General features: G+C 36.8%; 1 protein-coding gene across 1 annotated transcript in view; it reads right to left on the reverse strand.

The window, feature by feature from the left end:
* Positions 1–5850: 5850 nt before the first annotated feature.
* Positions 5851–19006, reverse strand: part of ofcc1 (orofacial cleft 1 candidate 1) — an 88683-nt gene continuing 75527 nt past the window's right edge. Inside the window, 3 exon segments of the mRNA XM_087788374.1 lie at positions 5851–5928; positions 6127–6213; positions 13099–13299. Of these exon segments, the coding sequence (XP_087644500.1) occupies positions 5851–5928; positions 6127–6213; positions 13099–13299 (366 nt within the window).

The raw sequence follows: 19006 nt of genomic DNA on the forward strand, positions 1-19006 counted from the left end.
CAATTTTGACATTCAACAAACACAACAAAATTCAACAAGACAACTACAATAATAATAAAGAAAATAAAAATAATTGTAATAATAATTATAGCAATAAAAAACACAAAACAGCAACAACAGTTATAACAAGAAGAAGAATCACAAGAAGGAACATTTGAATAAGAGTAAAATATGAATACAAATTAAAATAAAATTTCTATTTAAATAGAAACAAGGATTAAAACAAGAGTAAGAACAACAACAAGAATGATCCATTTTAACATTTGACAAACACACTAGAAAAGAGTTAACTCATAAGGAATTTGCAAGATTTCATTGGAAACTCGTTTCATCTCACGACAGCTTTTCAAAATCTCCGCTGGCGACGGCCCGATGTTGAGCTACGGGCCTAATCATTAGATAAACCCATCTCTACCTCTCACGCTCGCTCATCAAATGCTTCTGTGTTTGAATGCTAAAAGTGTAATGAACTTCATGGTTCATTGTGTCTGACATCCCTTAATTAATGGCTGCATTGGAAGTACATAGAGCCCCATTAATTGATTTATATGCATGATTTGCACATACAGCTGTTGGTTCCTGTAGGAGAGTCATCGCTCAGAAAGTGGCGCCGAGGATGAAGGAGTGGCATCAGGGTTTTTATCCGTCTTAGGACACCTCAGCCGGGGGTCGTGAAACAATCAACATTCATCAGATTTACAAGGGAATCCTTTGAGATGACTCTGGGAGGAAGTTTTCTCGTTTGCCAGTTGGTCTGCATGATCACACAAATACGTAAATGCAACTAATATTAGTATCATCATTACAAAAATGGTGCAGAAAGTTAACAATTATCAAGTACTAACTCACACCTGGTTCATTATGACAATATATTCTTCCCTTAATAGTATGATGTTAGCAAGTATTACACCTTAATTACTGATTATTAACAATATATAAAGTTAATTAATAAATTAAATATAGACTTTGGTGAAAATATTTGATGTAAATACTACGTATCATATTAATACTACTGCCTCTTTTGAAATGAAAAAGCAAACTTAACTATACTATATTAAAAACATCATAATTAATTTAAAAAAAACAACTGTTATTAGGATGCTGTTAATACTTATATAACTTTTAAATTAAGTAACAATACATGCTGACACTTTACAATATGTAACTTGTTCAAAATTACAAATGTTTATTATTATTTAATTCCTGTTTATAATCTGTTATTAAAGGTGGTATACAGTCGCAATAAACATAGTATGAGTTATTATTTTATAAAGGTTAATGTGTGACTAATTTGCTGTATATACAAATACGAACAAGTATTTTATCAATAAGTAAGTAAGTAAAGTAAGTAAAGGTTATTTGTACAGGGTCATTCAAGACCAGGGTCACAAAGCGCTTTAACAATTAAAAACAATACACAGTTAAAATATATACTTTAAAAGATAAAAAAAAAAAGACAAACAAGGGAGTTCCAGAAAATCAGGGAAAAGCACAAATAAAAATGCCTTAAATAGTTAAAATAATAACAATAATAATAATAATAAAAAAGTTAATATATGTTCCTCATTCTAAATCCCTTATATGAATTAAGTCAATGATAAACAGCTTTGTATAACAATAGTCAATGACCCATAAAACGGATTGTAAATCTAGTATTTCCTTATTTTGGCTCGAGAGAGCTCATCAAAATATCTGGAAGATTTCCCAGCGCATGAGATTGAGGGACTTTAGCGGATACTTGAGCTCGTGAGGCAGCAATTAACTTTTGATGTACTGCAGATAAACCTGTAGGAAGAGATAAGAAAAAGACTTTTTGCCTCGATAAAAGCTTAAATCCAACAGGAAAACACTTAGTTTGTTCCCTCTCTTGACATGAATCAAGCACCTTTGCAGTGTTAGCATTTAGCCTTCATTGACTTAAATGCTTAGTCCAGCCGTACACGCCGCCGTTATAATTATTGTTTGGTGTGGAGATCAGGAGGTCGCTGACCTCTAACCATTATTTGCTTTTGAAGCGACCCGCCGTGGAACTCGGATCAATCTTTCACCTACTGAACATGCAAGCATATTTCTATCAGGAGCGTATCGATTTCTTCCTCTTTTCTTTTTACACGAGCAGGTCCCGGTCGTGAGCGAGAGTTGCTTTCATTCAGCAAATTTGCAAACGCGTATATTGTTCAGCATCAACGTTCCGTATTCATCAGGACATTGATCCACACATCAGGCAACGTAGTCGCAATTTATTTCTGAATGTATTTTCTGGTGCTTGCGTTTTTTCTTTCTTTTCCTGTTTACATATTAAAAAAGAAGCTTTTTTTTTTAGCCTGAGAATATAGACATTATCAAATCAAAAGAACAATAATTGAAGACTTCCCTGACTTCAAAAAAGAAAAGGTAATCAGTCAAAGTTTGGATTGGGAATGTCGAAACAAGAAAAGGAAATGTGGAATCCCTTTATTCTTTCAATTTGGTGAGGCAACATCAATTTAAGGAACTCTCTGCAAACGTGCCCCAAGAGTTGTCGATCTCCACGCAGCTCTTCTGAATACAAACTGTTTTTATAGAAATACCTCCAGCTAGGGTCTACATAAATATAGACAAAGTCTTTTTCTTTTATGATTTGTTTTTTTTTTCTTCATTCTAGGCTCTGCAGCCACATCCCCTGGACGGCGTGGCTCTGAGCAGATGCAGACACTTCAAAAAAAAAAGTTGCCGCTCCCTTATGATAGCTCTGCAGAAAAGCTTTTGACTTAAATCAGCAAATGTGCGAGACCTGGCAGGCATGTTTCGCTCCCCCGGAAATAATTGCTCCCAGGAATCTATTTGAAATTTAAATTGTGGCGAATTGCTGTTTGTCATTAACAATCAAATATTTGAACGATTGAATTACCTGCAACTTTAAACACACTCCCCTGTTCTCTTTGTTGTTTTAAGAGTGACACACAAACACTCCCATGAACTACTTTAAGAAAAAACAACATTTCAAAATATATATATTTGGAGCTCGTAAAAATGTATTAGATGATATTCCTAGACTCAACTTAATGTTTATATTAGACCATCAGACAGAACTACTACCACTGGCAACTTCTTAAAAATAACTATTTCTTATGTTCACTTTCTTATTTCTCTTCTTGTAGTTTTTCATTATATATACTATATAAAAAAATGTGCATTGTTAAAAATAGATATTTTTCCATTTTTAAACCATAATAGAAACATTACAACAATTAAAAGGAATACATAAAATCATTTTTCATGAATTTCATTAAATATTTAAACAAATGCTAAATGATGAATAAATACATTTTAATATTGAATGTTAAATTCATTTTTTAATTCCCTTGTTCATATGAATTAATAAATGAAAAATACAAAAACCCTAATTAGGGTTATGGCTAGGGTTAGGGGTAGGGCTAGGGTCAGGATGAGGGTCAGGGTCAGGGTCAGGGTTAGGGTTAGGACTAGGGCTAGGACTAGGGCTAGGGCTAGGGTTAGGGTTAGGGTTAGAATTAGGGTAAGGGCTAGAGCTAGGGTACGGGTACGGGTACGGGTACGGGTTAGGGTTAGGGTTAAGGTTAGGATTAGGGCTAGGGCTAGGGTTAGGATAAGGGCTAGGGCTAGGATTAGGGTTAGGGTTAGGGTAAGGGTAAGGGTAAGGATAAGGATAAGGGTAAGGGTAAGGGTAAGGGTAAGGGTTAGGGTTAGGGCTAGGGTTAGGGTAAGGGTAAGGGTAATGGCTAGGGCTAGGTCTAGGGCTAGGGTTAGGGTTAGGATAAGGGCTAGGGCTAGGGTAAGGGTAAGGGTTAGGGTTAGGGCTAGGGCTAGGGTAAGGGCTAGGGTTAGGGTTAGGGTTAGGGTAAGGGCTTGGGTTTGGGTTAGGAATACACAATCCGACTAAAGTTGCCTTTTATGGTAAAATACAATTACATCTTCAAATATTTAGACTAGAAAACACACTCCACAGAGAATATGCAGGATTAGTTAGCGTGAGAAGTGTATTTTATTTTATTGACAGTGACTTTGCATGAGGTGTGAAAAGCAACTTGTCTGTTTATTTTTGTTCTCACAAGGATTTTAACCGTCGCACACGAGCATATTCCAGGTTGAGAATAGTTCATCAGAGCGGTTACACATGAAAGGCCGACATTTATTTCATAGATTTATTGAGTATATTTTTTTTATATGACGTCTTTTTTGACCTGAAACATTTGATCATTTCAACATTCCCCTTTCACCATTTACTATATGTGTCTGAAGCTAATGGTTCGTTTTTTACCTTTGCTCGAGGACACTTCAATTAAAAAAGTCGGGCTTGTTCGAATTTCTGGGTGGCTATGGACGAGAGCAGCTCCGTGTCTATATTCTTTCCAATCCGCCTCAACCCAAAGGGGACGGTGTCTCGAAACATGGAGGTGAAGTGTAACTTCAAGGCCAGCGAGGTGTGTACCTGCTAATGACGAGTGCAAATGGCCGCCATCACCATCAGCACGAGCCGAGGACTTGATCCGTAATGGTCGGCCATAAAGGGAAATCATCATCAATGAATATGACAGGTTATTAAGATCAGATTTTTGGGGGCGGTGGGGGTTATGTGTTTAGTATGATAAGTTACTCGGCTATAAAACCTTTAAAGGCTGGCCCTCGATGATCCCATCTCTCCCCGGCCACTGCCGGAGACACATGCTAATACGCTCACAACCTTTAATTAAGCAATATGTGTAAGTAGGCGGCCATTACGGCCTGATTTGTGAGCCTCTTCATTAAGCCGCGCACTGACCAGCAGACACATATTCAATACAAATCAAGCTGGCCTGCATATTACACTGCCTAATGTGAGGACAATATTGATATTTTATCACTCCTTTTCTGATTAGCCACGTTTAGGATGTTCATTTCTCATTGTGGAGAAGCCACAATTATTGCCTGAATAATTGGTTTTACAGACAGATACCTCGTTCTATTAGAATGAATGTCTTGCTTTTATTTGCTCTAAATAGCAATGCGATAGTCGGGTAACCCTGAACCAACTGGAAACCATGGTGTCTCAAAACAATTTTAAAACTTGATACAACAAAGACCATACACATATCATACTAGAGGAAAAAAAAAGTCTCTCCAAACGGGTTGTAAAAAACAAAAGAACCGAGGAAGAAAATTGACAGATACAAATCCACTAGTTGGAAAAAAAAACTGACACAACCGACACAGGAGTATGAACCGCCTGACACCACGGACTGGAACCAGGAAGGTGGCAGCAGGTTCAGAGGAAGAAGAAAAAACAAGATGAAAGACAAATGATATAATAAAATACATTTTAAATACTGAATAAGAGTAATCACATTGTCACCACCATGCTGATATATTGGTATGTCAAAACAATCCAAAAATAAAAACTCAAGATAATCTGACTACTTTTGCTCTGTAGACAGTAAATTTAGGTCATGATGAGGGCAAAGCAGATATGAAGCTCTTGGATTATGTTTAGTGTTGGTACTGTTGTATTCAGAACCACAACTTTAAGTAAGTAAGTAAGTAATAGTTACTTGTAGATCGTCTTTCTAGACCAGGGTAACAAAGCCTTTTAACAATCAAAAACAATACACAGTTAAAATATATACTTAAAAGATAAAGCTACATAAGAAAATCTGAGAAAAGCACAAATAAAAATGTCTTAAGATCTTTCTTAAGGGAGTCAGGAAGAGGAGGTTCGTTCCAAAGCTTAGGAGCACTTTCTTTTGTCGCGAATGAAATATAAATAGTGATTAGAAACTTCATCAAAAGTCAAACTAATACGTAACATTTACAAAGTTATACTTAAGTTACAAAACCAACTAGCCCTCTCTTTGCTCATATTTCATTGGTCGAGGTGTTTGGCGAGACTGGAGCCACACCCACTCCCACCAACTGGCGCCACACGATGCGACCCTGAGGGAGGAAAACACCCAAACTTATTTCTCCTAAATAAACAGTAGCAGAGACATGTTTGCATATGTCATTAATACATGGATTTACTAACTGTATATATGTGTGTACTCTTATACTATTTAAGAACACTTTTCTACGTGGATTAAAATAATGGCACTCACTTCCGAAAATCTTCCGTTTCCAAAGACGGCTGTTGACCTTGTCCTTCCTGTCAGGGCTGGACTCCCGGTCTTGGGTCGTGATCACTCTAGTCATGTCTGATAGTCCTTCAAGTTCCTCAAATACCTTCCACAAAAAAAGTCAAATTTTAACTTCCACTCCCTTTGAAAGTGTAAGTCTGTAATAGTGATGTGCTGGTGAAGCTTCATGAAACAGTGTCATGTAGTTTAAAGGTCAGTAGGTGGCGCCATTACTTTAAAAATGATGTGATGTTTCATTATGACAGTTGCTCAAACATAGGAAAAGAGTGCAGAGACCGCCATCTAGTGGACATTGAAAAAATGACACTGTTTCATGAAGCTTCATCAGACCATCAGTACTGTATATAAACAACAGGATGTGCCAAAATGCATGAAAGAATGTGTTAGGACCAGAAAAATATAGTTAATTATTATTTTAAATGCTATAATAATAAGTATAATAATAAATAATAATAATAATAATATTTCTGTCTTTAGTTATTTTAAAGTGTAAAGAGTAGTTCAGACTGAAATATATATATATATAAATATAGTTCCCTATTTGAGTCCAACATTGAAGCCAAAAAATAAGGGTATACGTCTCAAACTAGCGCAAACTTGTCAGAAAATTGTAAGCGGTCATCTTCCTGCTAAGCAGATATGGCTGCCAGGGAGGCATTAATCTCTTCATGTGACAACGCTAGCCAAGGACATACCCCTCCATCTTTCCACTGTGCCTGCCTCACTTGCCAAAGAAGGACAAACATTGGGACGGGAGAACATACGCTTCCTGTTTAAATCCTTTTTTGGAAGGCCCGGTTGATGAGCTCACATGAGTCACAACTGAGTGTTTTCAAGTTTTAGCTCGAGTAGTTTCTAACAGAACTGAAACATGATAGTGAGAATCAACGGATCTGTGCGTCTCTTCTTTGTCCCCAACTGCCCCAAAAAGTGCCTGACAGAATATCTTTAAACAGACTTCTGACAACCACTGCTACAAAACAACCCGTTTTGATTAAATTCAAAACCATAAATCTTACTTACCAAGGGAGAATTTTAGTGATGTGCTGATGAAGCTTCATGAAACTGTGTCATGTTGTTTAGAGGTCAGAAGGTTGCGCTAGTAGTTTAAAAATGTGATGTTTCATTAGAACAGTTGTTCAAAACAAAGGGAAATAGTGCGGAGACGGCCATCAAGTGGACTTTGAAAATAATGACACTGCTTCATGAAGCTTCATCAGACACCCCACAAAACACCCCGTTTTCATTAAATAAAGCATAAACATTACATACCAAGGGAAAATTTCAGCTTCTTTTCATAAATTAACTTTAAAAGAAGGCACAAGACCCCCTTCAAAATATTGAGGTTGAATTTGAAAAACATTTAAATATTTTATAAAACTATATTTTAGCTACTACTACTACAGATTATATTGATATATTTGTATATCAATACATCTGCAATTTTCATCAGTTTTCTCTTTCTCAGTCATATTAATTACACTAAAATCACTAAAACCAATGTAAACTTAATTATGAGCATAAAAAACACATTTTTATGACACAAAATACTCTGAAGATAATAACATATCATAGAGAAAAAAATATGAAATACTGCAATCATATGAAACTAGGAAGTCCATCGTACAGCTTACCTATTTTCAGAGTTTAAAAATTGGATGATTCATATTTTTGATCAGAGTTTTGTTAAGTTAAAGTTAAGTTAAAAAGTTACAGCATATGTTAATTTTCTCTCAACTATTTTTTCCAATCAACAGCTCAATTCCAGATTCAAAGTTTCTCTTTAGCCCTTGTGTTATCTCAGGGTCAAGGTGACCCGAAGACAACACAAGGGATACCACAAACAAAAAATACATTTGTATTTTCGGGTCACCGGGTCACCTTGACCCTGCGATAATGCAAGGGTTAAGATGACAGAACATGCCTATTGGGGATGCAGTCAAGCAAATATTCTTCAATAAAACTCTGAACATGTGTTGTCGTTTTGACAATTTATAGAATGATAATAATAAAATATTCAGGAATCAAATGTTCATAAGATGCTGAACAAAATGAACTGCGGCACAGAAATACACAAGATAAAAAAAGAGGGTATGGAAAAAAAAAAAAAAAGCTGAATCTCCGGTGAAAAAGAAATTCTTTCCAAGTTGCTGGAGATGCTCATCATCAGCGTTTTTCCAAGCCATAAATAATTTGCAGAGAGAGGTAATATTCAAGCTGGCAGAGTCTTAGTTGTGCATCTTTAATGGAACTTTTACAGAAGCTAAGCCAGTTTTTGCGTGTTCTGCTGCCGCCCATATGGAGACGAGGAGACAAAAGGAGCACAGTTGGCTTGTCCTATCTTTTTATAAGTCCGCCGACACTTTAATGTTAGCCTTAGAGGAAAAGCGACACAGGAGGACATAAACCCACTGTGGTTTTAGGAGGGAAGATAATGACTTTGCCTGCATTCATTTCTTCATCAGCCATCTTGTTTCTTCAGACAGAGCGGTTATGAGGCCTTGACTGAAGGTCCTGGGTTGTGCAGACGCCTTTTCCCTGCATAATTTCTACGCTAACAGTTGTTGTCAGCAACACATTCGGTGGAGCTGGCAGCTGCCGAACATCTGTTTATAGGTAATGAGTGTTGGAAAAGCTACACCTCACTTTACCTTTAATGTCTTTTATCGTGGCACACTGATGGCAATGTTGCGTTAACTTTATTTTTTTTTTTCTTCCTCCTATTGTTGTGATTCAGCGGGAAGATTCCGTCAGGACGGTCGATCTCACAGACAGCCGCCCCGGGCAAAGTGCGGAGCGGGAGCATATGATGGATCATTAATATTAACTTTCTTTAAACAGAATTCGATATCAGTAAAAAAAAAACATAATATAGTTGTGCCTTACTGCTGAAAATTAGCTCGTTCCTCTCAGTTTGTAAATATGTGTGTGTGCGTGTGTTTATGCTTAGATTTGGGAGCCAAAGGTTAAAAGGAGAATAAGTGAAATATAAATTCATCAGGTTATTGGGTCGTCTCCCACCATCGAGAGGTAAATGAATTAAACATTTAAACGTTATATTTTCTATTATCTATTATCTATTACTTTGCATCGATTTCAGGTCATGTGTCGTTTTTATTTGAAAGGCATGATTAATGTATGATGAAAATATTTTAACTTATTCTATGCATGACTTATTCTAAGTTGATCAAGTTTAACAAACCAAACAAGACACACCTCGTTCTCCAGTTTGTTCCAACACCAGCAATGTCTACAGCTCAGGGCGATTCTTCCTTAAACCAGCTTTTTACTCTGTTCATTTAGACAAATTTAGGGTTTAAGTATTAGGATATTATGCAAAGCTACTCGCCCCGCGAGCTGTGGTCCTGTTAGTCTAAGGGAGGACCAGAACCTCCGGGGCATCCACATCCAGGACACCGACTACCAAAACAGAACAGTTAATAGCAAATGAACCATCCGTCAATATTTCCTCACTAAGAATGTTAAGCAGGAGGATTAGCTCTTGAGCAAACGGAGGCAGAAAGTTACATGTCGTCGCACACATAACTGTAAATGTCTGTCGTTGGCTCACGTGATTGTCCTTATGAGGTCGTCCTGCGGGGGTTTGAGCAAGTTTTTTTCGATGTAGACGGAGAATCAAACACAGCTACAAATACTACTACTACTAAGAATAATATTACAAGTAAAACTACCAATATTAATACACACAACAAAACTACTATAAATTCTTATATTACTAATGCAACTACGACAAATACTACTACTGCTACTAATAATAACATTTCAATAAAAACTACCAATATTAATAAACACAAAAATACCAAAATACTATAAATACTTGTATTAATAATGCTACAAGACAAATACTACTGCTACTACTACTAATAATATTAAAAGTAAAACTACCAATATTTATACACACAACAAAACTTCTATAAATACTTATGTTACTAATGCTACTATGACAAATACTACTACTACTACTACTACTAATATTACAAGTAAAACTACTTATATTAATACACACAACAAAACTACTATAAATACTTATATTACTAATGCTACTAAGACAAATACTACTACTACTAATGCTTACAATAATACTTATATCCCTGCTACTCATATTACTTATTATAATACTAAAATAACTTACTGCTACTAATAGTTATAACAATACCAATGCTATTACGACTTACTGTTTAATAATAACAAGAGCAATATTTAAATATCATCAATTGTTTTTGTGAACTATGTAAAATGTAACCTTTGAAAAATGATTATTATTAAAAAAAATATTCATGTTTTCATGAAAAATAACCATGAGAGAAGAGTGATGAATACATTTCTTCAAAGAGCTGTTAAGACAATTATTTTTAGTTGTTTTTATTTCTATTCCTTATAAGTTTTTTAAGTAAGTTTTTAATTAATATATTAATATTCACATGGAAACAATTGTTTCTCAAGAATTCAATGGGACTTAGGGTGAAATAACAATAGGAAAAGTTGTTTTGTATCAGTTTTAGTGACTTTTATTCCATTATTATGTTGATGTAGTCTATTGTCATCCACAGCCAACTCTTATATAACTTAAATAAAGTCAAACCCATCTTATCACTTAAAGAAAGTCATAAATCACTTTAGTGAGCAAACAATAATACAGTATCTACTGTCTAATTACTCGCAGAAAACTGGTTTTGTATATGTAAAAAGACGTGTCTGGGTTGAAATGCCAAAGGAGGCCGACATCCAGTGCACCGTGTTGCTCAATGTTATCGCTTCACACGACCAGCAGGGAGGCGGCTGATGCCAGTGGCGTCTCCTGCTATTCAAGGGCCCGGTCGCCATGGCTGTGCAGAAACAGGCGGGAGCACCCGAGGGACCCCGAGGAGCCCGACAGACAGTGAGCCACCAGTATGTGACCATGATTTTGTGGCATCACCTAACCAACCGTGTGTTAGAATACATGTAGTTGTGAATTTTTCTTTTACATTCTTGATCCATCTCACACATGATAAAAGTATCTTTCTGAACGTTGTTAGATGGTCACAGCGGAGCTTAAAAAAAGGAAAAACAACATTAAACTCCATTTTATTCTACTTTTATTGACATTGAGGTTATTTGTAGCCATCGTTAAATATTGACTTTGGCTGACTTCTCTTTGTACTTCCAAACATGAGCAAGAATAAATCCAATATTTGCTGAAAACTGTCAGTTTTTTGTTTGTTCCTCTACTGGACCTTTTTCTTTTTTTTTACATTTATCTTTGGCTGGAGCATTAAGGAGGTGAGTCTTTGTCATGTGTCTGTTGGAATACAAACAACTTTTTCCCCCGGACGTCTCATTTACTCTGCTCAGATCTACGGGGCGACATGCACGCACACACACATCGACACCAGTAATAAATATGTTGTGTGTTGATTCACATGAACCCGCCATCAGTCAAGCCCTGACAGGGAACCATTAGAACACAAGAGAGCCTCAGAGCTAATTGTTCGCTCGTGAAGCGTCTTATCGGAGGATCTCGGACAGGAAGATTGAGGAATAGACGACGACACTAATATGACAAATATTTCCCGTACCTGCCTACAGTCAATGTGTTGACGTGAATGTGAAATAACTGTGTGTGTGTGCAGATGATAATATCACTTTTAATGACTCCACAAAAAAAAATGTTGAGGTGTTTTAAAAAATAAATCACCAGACGTGTTCAAAGTGACTTGTTGATCTACAGTTAGTCCTGATTTGCTTCTCAGGGCAAATCCTGCTGTTTCTATTTGAAAAGATGTAAATCAGCCCTTCTGCCTAAGGAAAATACATAATTCCGTCCCTTGTTCGTGCAAAAAAAGTGAAACCGCCCTCTTTGAAAAAGAAAGAAAAACAGCTCAATAACTCCACCCTTTTACCCAATGAGAAAATTAAAGCCAAATATTTACATACAGTTTTCTTAGTGGTTTTATTATTTTTTTTGTTTCTTCTTTAAGACTTATGAAAATGTACATTTATTCTCAATTTCAACTCAATATTATTATTTTTAATTAGTTTAGAAATATATTTTTAATATATAGTTAGTGTTTGCTCTGAGATTCCTCTTTCCTCCCACAGACCATAAACATACAGAGCTGGATTGAACACACTTTCTATGAGTGAGGGTGTCCCCTGCATCTTGCCCTAAGGAGCTGGGATGTGCTCCAGCTTAACATGACTCAGGAACAAGTGGTTGGATGTTGAATGTAAGATGAATGAATATTTGAGGTAATTTTAATTTAAAAAAAACTGTTAATTTAATCAGGTTTTAAAAAAACAAATAAAAACATATAAAAATGTAATATATGTATATACACATGTAATAGGTTTATATAATAATTAAATATATTTATATACTAATTAAATATGTTTGTATACTAATAAAGTACATGTATATACAAATGAAATACATGTATTTAACAATGAAATACATGTATATACATGTATAATACATTTATAAATATGTATAATATATTTATATACAAATGAAATACATTTATAAACATGTATAATACATTTATATACAAATGAAATACATTTATAAACATGTATAATACATTTATAAACATGTATAATACATTTATATACAAATGAAATACATGTATAAAAATGTATAATACATTTATAAAAATGTATAATACATTTATAAAAATGTATAATACATTTAAACACAAATGAAATACATTTATAAACATGTATAATACATTTATAAACATGTATAATACATTTATATACAAATGAAATACATTTATAAAAATGTATAATACATTTATAAAAATGTATAATACATTTATAAAAATGTATAATACATTTAAATCCAAATGAAATACATTTATAAACATGTATAATACATTCATAAACATGTATAATACATTTCTATACAAATGACACACATTTACATCTCCACATCGAACAAGACAGGCATGTGTGTGCACTGACATCTTACCTCAGTGATCGCACCATCTGGATGCCGCAGGAAGACTCTGTATTTTTCTCTGCGTCCACTAAGATACAGCGTGTAAATTGCCACGTGGGTGCTGGTCTCTCCCTCCGCTCGTGCAGAACCATCTCTATGTGGGTCATCGTGGGGGGTTGTGGAGACCAGCAAGGGGTCCTCAGCTGTCCAGATGTAGTCTGTGACTGCCACCTAGCAGATATTTCATAATTACTATAGAAACATTTCATATGGCTGTGGCACAACTAAAGTATATCGACTGGATTCACAGTAAAGCCATATTCTACACCTGGACTTCCTCCTCCTGCAGTCTCCTGATAAGCACGACTGGCTTGGAAGTGCATGAGCTGATATGTAGCAGGGCGTGAGTCCTATGGGTCCTAATGTGTGGCAGGTAAATATGACGGGTTGTGTTTGTAATCGTGCATACATTTGTATAATCCTGGTGGCAGCCTTGTTCAGGGCCCTTTTTTGTGTGTGCGTTTGTGTGTGCACGCGTGTGTTGTGCGGCTTACACACCTGTAATCTGCTGCCCTCCTCTATTAGGGTTAGACATGGGGAGCAAGTGGAGCGTGTAACGTGCTATATAGGTCATGTAACTCGAAGTCATCCATGTGTGAAGATCATAGAAGCTCTGTCCCAATCTGATAGGGTCTGCTGGTGAAGGCTTGATCTTACACATCGGCTGATAAATACATTCTACAACCAACACGGATAAGCAAAAATATGGATCTTTACTAATTAATTTTTTCTTTTTTCTTTTTTTTTCGATCCCACGGATGTATAAGAATGGAAAAAAATGTTAGAAGGACATTTAATCAACACTTATTTTACGTGACAAATAAGATGCTCAAATGTCCAACAATATACGACTGATCACATTTTTAGTGCTGAGCAAAGGACTACAATGTTAGATGAGATGAAATGATATTGTTGTAAAGATCATCACATCATATACTATATTTGATGTAGCTTTGAATATATAACTAATATGAAACATATTTCTAAAAATAAATAATAATAAAATTACACTCAAAAATGTCCCTTATTCTCAGTGACAATACTAAAATCCACTGAGCACAAACAGAATAAATCAGAAACCTATTAGGATCAAATAAATACAGATATAAACAGCTGAAAGACGTCACAGTCGGTGCTCAAGGGTACAAGGGTTGACCTCTGGTGGCCCCCCAGCCAGGTAAGTTTGGGACCCCTGAAATTAAGCAAGTTCTCAGACAGAATTTGACTTCTTTTTGAACGTTACTTGAATTAAGACTAAGAAAATCGACAGGATTAGGGTTAGGGTTCGGTTAGGGTTAGGTTAAGGGTAAGGTTATCAAATTATGAGTCAAAATGTCTAATATTTGAAATCTTTAAGTGGCTTGAAAATAAAATGGAATAAAGTTACCAGAAAAACAACGACTGATTCACAGGTCGACCCTAGGGGCCAATTGCGACGCACTGTGCTGCCCAAAAGTGTTTATTATTCCTCTTTATTTTACTTTTGTCCCTGCAAAGTCCCGACCTGACCTCATAATGTGATTCTGAATACGTCAACAACTAAGTATCGACCATGCCATTGCATTCAATTAATGATAATTAAAGACTTAACAGGTTCAAATAAATATATTTGTCATATTATTGATTGCATCATTACCTTTTTTTAAATCCTCCATGTGAGTCCAGGATATTTATTTTTCCTCTGAAATCACACAACGAGTGAAAACACATTTACTTTCTCATGCTAGCTGAGGATGTTTTTCTAGCACTGGGGGAAATTCAAGGTGACCCCTATAATTGCGGGCGTAATTATGTCGGAAAACACAGAAATGGGCTGTGAGTGGCAGGGTCGAGCTGAAGGAGAGATTTAATTTAGCATCGGTGTCGGCAAACACTTAACCAAACACAACTCAAGGCGTTGGACCTGGAAAGAGGTGAGAAACTTTTGCTCACTTTTAATGAGTGGCATTCCTTAAACAGCGTGATTAGAAAGCGTTCTTCAACACAAGCGCGAACATGAACTGAAGGATAATAATCACGTTTGTTGATGTCAAGACGAGTCAGGATAATTCAGATGCTCATTAGTTAAAATGTCCCAACTGTGCCTCGCCTGTAGCTTGAATATAAACATGTCTCTCTGGGAATTTAATCAGGAACTCCACGAGGCAGCCATCAGTCTATTAGGGTCGTCTGTCAAGTTTTGATTTGAGAAAACATTCATATTATCCTGGAAAGTTTCAATCTTCAACTTGAAAAAACATTAAAAGGTTTCCTCCACTCTGGTGAGAACAGAATAAAATGGATAAAATCTTGGTCAGATTGTCTGAAGCGTTCATTGTGCTTAAGACCGACGATAGCTGGAGTTCACGTTAGCATTCTATTACGATGCTAGTCGTTCAAACGTTTGTTTAATATGCTTCAAGAACAATGTTACGACCCTGGGCCTGGCAATGCTAACAGAACTAAAGACCATGACAAGACCATAGACCAGGAATGGCAATGCAAAAAGTATGTAAGTTAGTAATTATAATTTGTAAAGCGCCTTTCTAGACCAGGGTCACAAAGCGCCTAAACAATCAAACCAATAAAGTTAAAAATATATGATTAAAAGGCCAAGATAACATAGAGACAAATGACCATGAATAGATCTGTAAGTAAGAACCAGAATTTAAAAATTGATCCTGAAAGAAACTGGTAGCCAGTGAAGAGTTTTAAGGATCGGGGAAATGTGAGTTCTTCTACTAGAGCGGCTCAGCATTCTTGCTGGGGAGTTTTGTATTAACCGCAGTCGAGACAGCTCCTTCTTGTTTAGACAGTAGAAAATAAACTTTTACAATAGTCCAGACGAGAAGACACAAACACATGAATTCCAAGCTCCAGATCGTGTTGTGACACCATTTTACAGATTTCCACGATTACCTTTAAAGATGTAGATGCATAGAATTATGTCTATGTGCATAAAAGGGTCACAAAATGAAAAAAAGGTAATCCAATTTTTTAGTTCATTTCTTTATATGTGCACGCCATTAGCTCCTGGCTTCCATCAGATTTTGGCATGTGATGAAACTCCCAACCTTAACTGACTTTAATGATAATAACCATATTGTTTGAATAATGTGTTGATTTTAGTGTGTCTTAAATTGATCTTGGACTCTATTGTAAGTAAGTAAGTAAGTAAGTAATATATATTTATATAGCGCTTTTCGAGACCAGGGTCACAAAGCGCTTTAACAATCAAAACAATACTCAAAACAGTACATACTTCAAAGATCAAGACAACACCGAGAACAACACAGGAGTTCGAGAAATTCAAGGAAAAGCCTGAACAAATAGAAACGTCTTAAGATGTTTCTTAAAGGAGTCAGTAGACTCCATCAAGCGCAAAGAGAGAGGAAGATTGTTCCAAAGCTTAGGAGCAACAGCCTGAAAAGATTTCTCTCCTCTGGTCCTGAGCCGTGTGCGTGGAACCATAAGTAGATTCTGATCCACAGACCTCAGAGCCCGAGCTGGGGTGTAAGGCTGGATCAGATCAGTGATGTAAGGAGGAGCCTGACCATGAATAGCTCTGAAAGTAAGAACCAGAATTTTAAAGTTGATCCTGAAAGAAACTGGAAGCCAGTGAAGAGTTTTAAGGACCGGAGAAATGTGAGTTCTTCTACTAGAGCGGGTCAGAATTCTCGCTGCAGAGTTCTGAATCAACTGCAGGCGAGACAGCTCCTTCTTGTTAAGACATGAAAACAAACTGTTACAATAGTCCAGACGAGAAGAAACAAACGCATGGATTACAAGCTCCAGATCATGTTGTGACAGCATTTTCCTAAGTTTAGAGATTTTTCTCAGTTGAAGGAAACAGTTTCTGGTCAGTTTTCTACAGTGTTGAACAAGAGACATGTCTTTATCAAATACAACACCCAGGTTTCTCAGGCTCAGTTTGACAGACTGACCTAAGTCACCCAAGTACTGACTCAACCCTGGAATCGTATCATCAGGAGCAATCACCAGAGTTTCAGTTTTGTCCACATTAAGCTGTAAAGTGTTTTCACTCAGCCATTGTTTGATTTCTAGCAAACAATTGACTAAGCTGTTCAGCCTTTGGGGCTCAGTTGGGTCAAAAGAGCAGTAGAGCTGGATGTCATCAGCAAAAATGTGATAAGAAACATCTGGAAATCTCTGAATGATTTTACCAAGGGGAATCAAGTACAGCAAAAACAATAAAGGACCCAGAACAGAACCTTGAGGGACTCCACACAACAGATCTGCCGATTCAGACCTCATTTGATTGGCAGATACACTAAAACTGCGCCCAGAAAGGTAAGATGAGAACCATTCTAACACAGACCCAGACAGTCCCACTTCATCCCTCAGTCTTCTCAGCAGGATCTGGTGATCAACTGTGTCAAAGGCTGACGACAGATCCAAGAGAACCAGAACAGTGAATTTACCAGAGTCAGCCGACATCATGATGTCACTGGACACTTTCAGTAAAGCTGTCTCCGTAGAGTGATGTTTACGGAAGCCAGACTGAAACTTCTCATGGATGTCGCTCTGATCAAAGAACAAAGACAGCTGCTCGGACACCACCTTCTCCAAGATCTTGGACAAGAAAGGGAGCTTAGAAATAGGCCTGAAATTACTGAGGTCAGTTGGGTCTAAGCCTGGTTTTTTGAGCAGAGGCTCCACAATGGCATGTTTAAATGCATTGGAAAAACCCCTGTGGAAAGGGAGAGGTTCACCATATTGGTAACCCAGGGGCCAATTACATCAAATACTTTGATAAAAAGCCTACAAGGAAGGACGTCATCTGAGCAAGAGGAGGGTTTCATCTTGTTCACTAGTGATGAAATATCACCCAAAGATACAGCAGAGAAGGATGACCAAGAGGAGGAGATGGGCTCAGAGACAGTAGGGGTTCCCAACAAAGGGGGAGAGATTTTCTCTTTGATCAATTTAATTTTGTCAATGAAAAATCTCAACAAAGCATTGCTGTCAGCTTCACAGAAGACCGGCGTGATTTGAGGAGCAGGAGACACGAGAGAATTAATCGTGTCAAACAAAACTTTGGGGTTTTTCCTATTTGCTGCTACCAGTTTTCTGATGTAATCAGATCTAGCAGTTTCTACCATCTCATTGTAAGAAGTCAACAGATCCCTGAGGTGAAGTCTGTGCACCTCAAGTTTAGTGGACTTCCAGAGACGCTCAGTCTTTCGACAAAGTCTCCTCAGACTCAGGAGATCTTCATTTGTCCAAGGGCACCGTTTTTTCTGAATTTTCAAGTTCGATTTAACAGGTGCCACTTGATCCAGTATTTCAACACAATGATCAGTAAAACAGTGAATCAAACTGTCCACATCTGGACAGTCATCAAAGGAAAGACGGTCAAACATAGCAGAAATGAATAATGGAAGATAAGAAGTCACTAAAGTCTTTCAAGAACATCGCCGCAGGACCAGGCGGGCGGTAGATTGACACACAATAGAAAGGTCTTGTAGAACCAACCAAGATCATCTGAGACTCAAAAGAAGTGAATTCCTGTGTCTGAATCACTTTGCAAGAACAACTCTCCCTAAAAACAGTAGCAAGACCTCCTCCACGACCAGAGAGGCGAGGCTTCCCCAGGACAGCGCTCCCTACTGGACAGAGTTCGTTCAGATGAATAAACTCTTCCTCTCTCTGCCAAGTCTCAGAAAGACATAATAAATCCAAATTAACTCTTGTGAAAAGATCATTAAGAATAAAGGATTTATTAGTAATGGAGCGAACATTAAGAAGTCCCACATTCAGCACCGATGACGTCACTGACGACGTACTGTACGTATTGTACTCATCAGTATGTGTCTATTTTTACAACACTTTCTATTCATTGAAATATTGACATTAGAAAATGATCTTTAGCTCTGCA

Source organism: Callionymus lyra, chromosome 4, assembly GCF_982586985.1.
Source record: "Callionymus lyra chromosome 4, fCalLyr1.hap1.1, whole genome shotgun sequence".
Classification (NCBI taxonomy): Eukaryota; Metazoa; Chordata; class Actinopteri; order Syngnathiformes; family Callionymidae; genus Callionymus; species Callionymus lyra.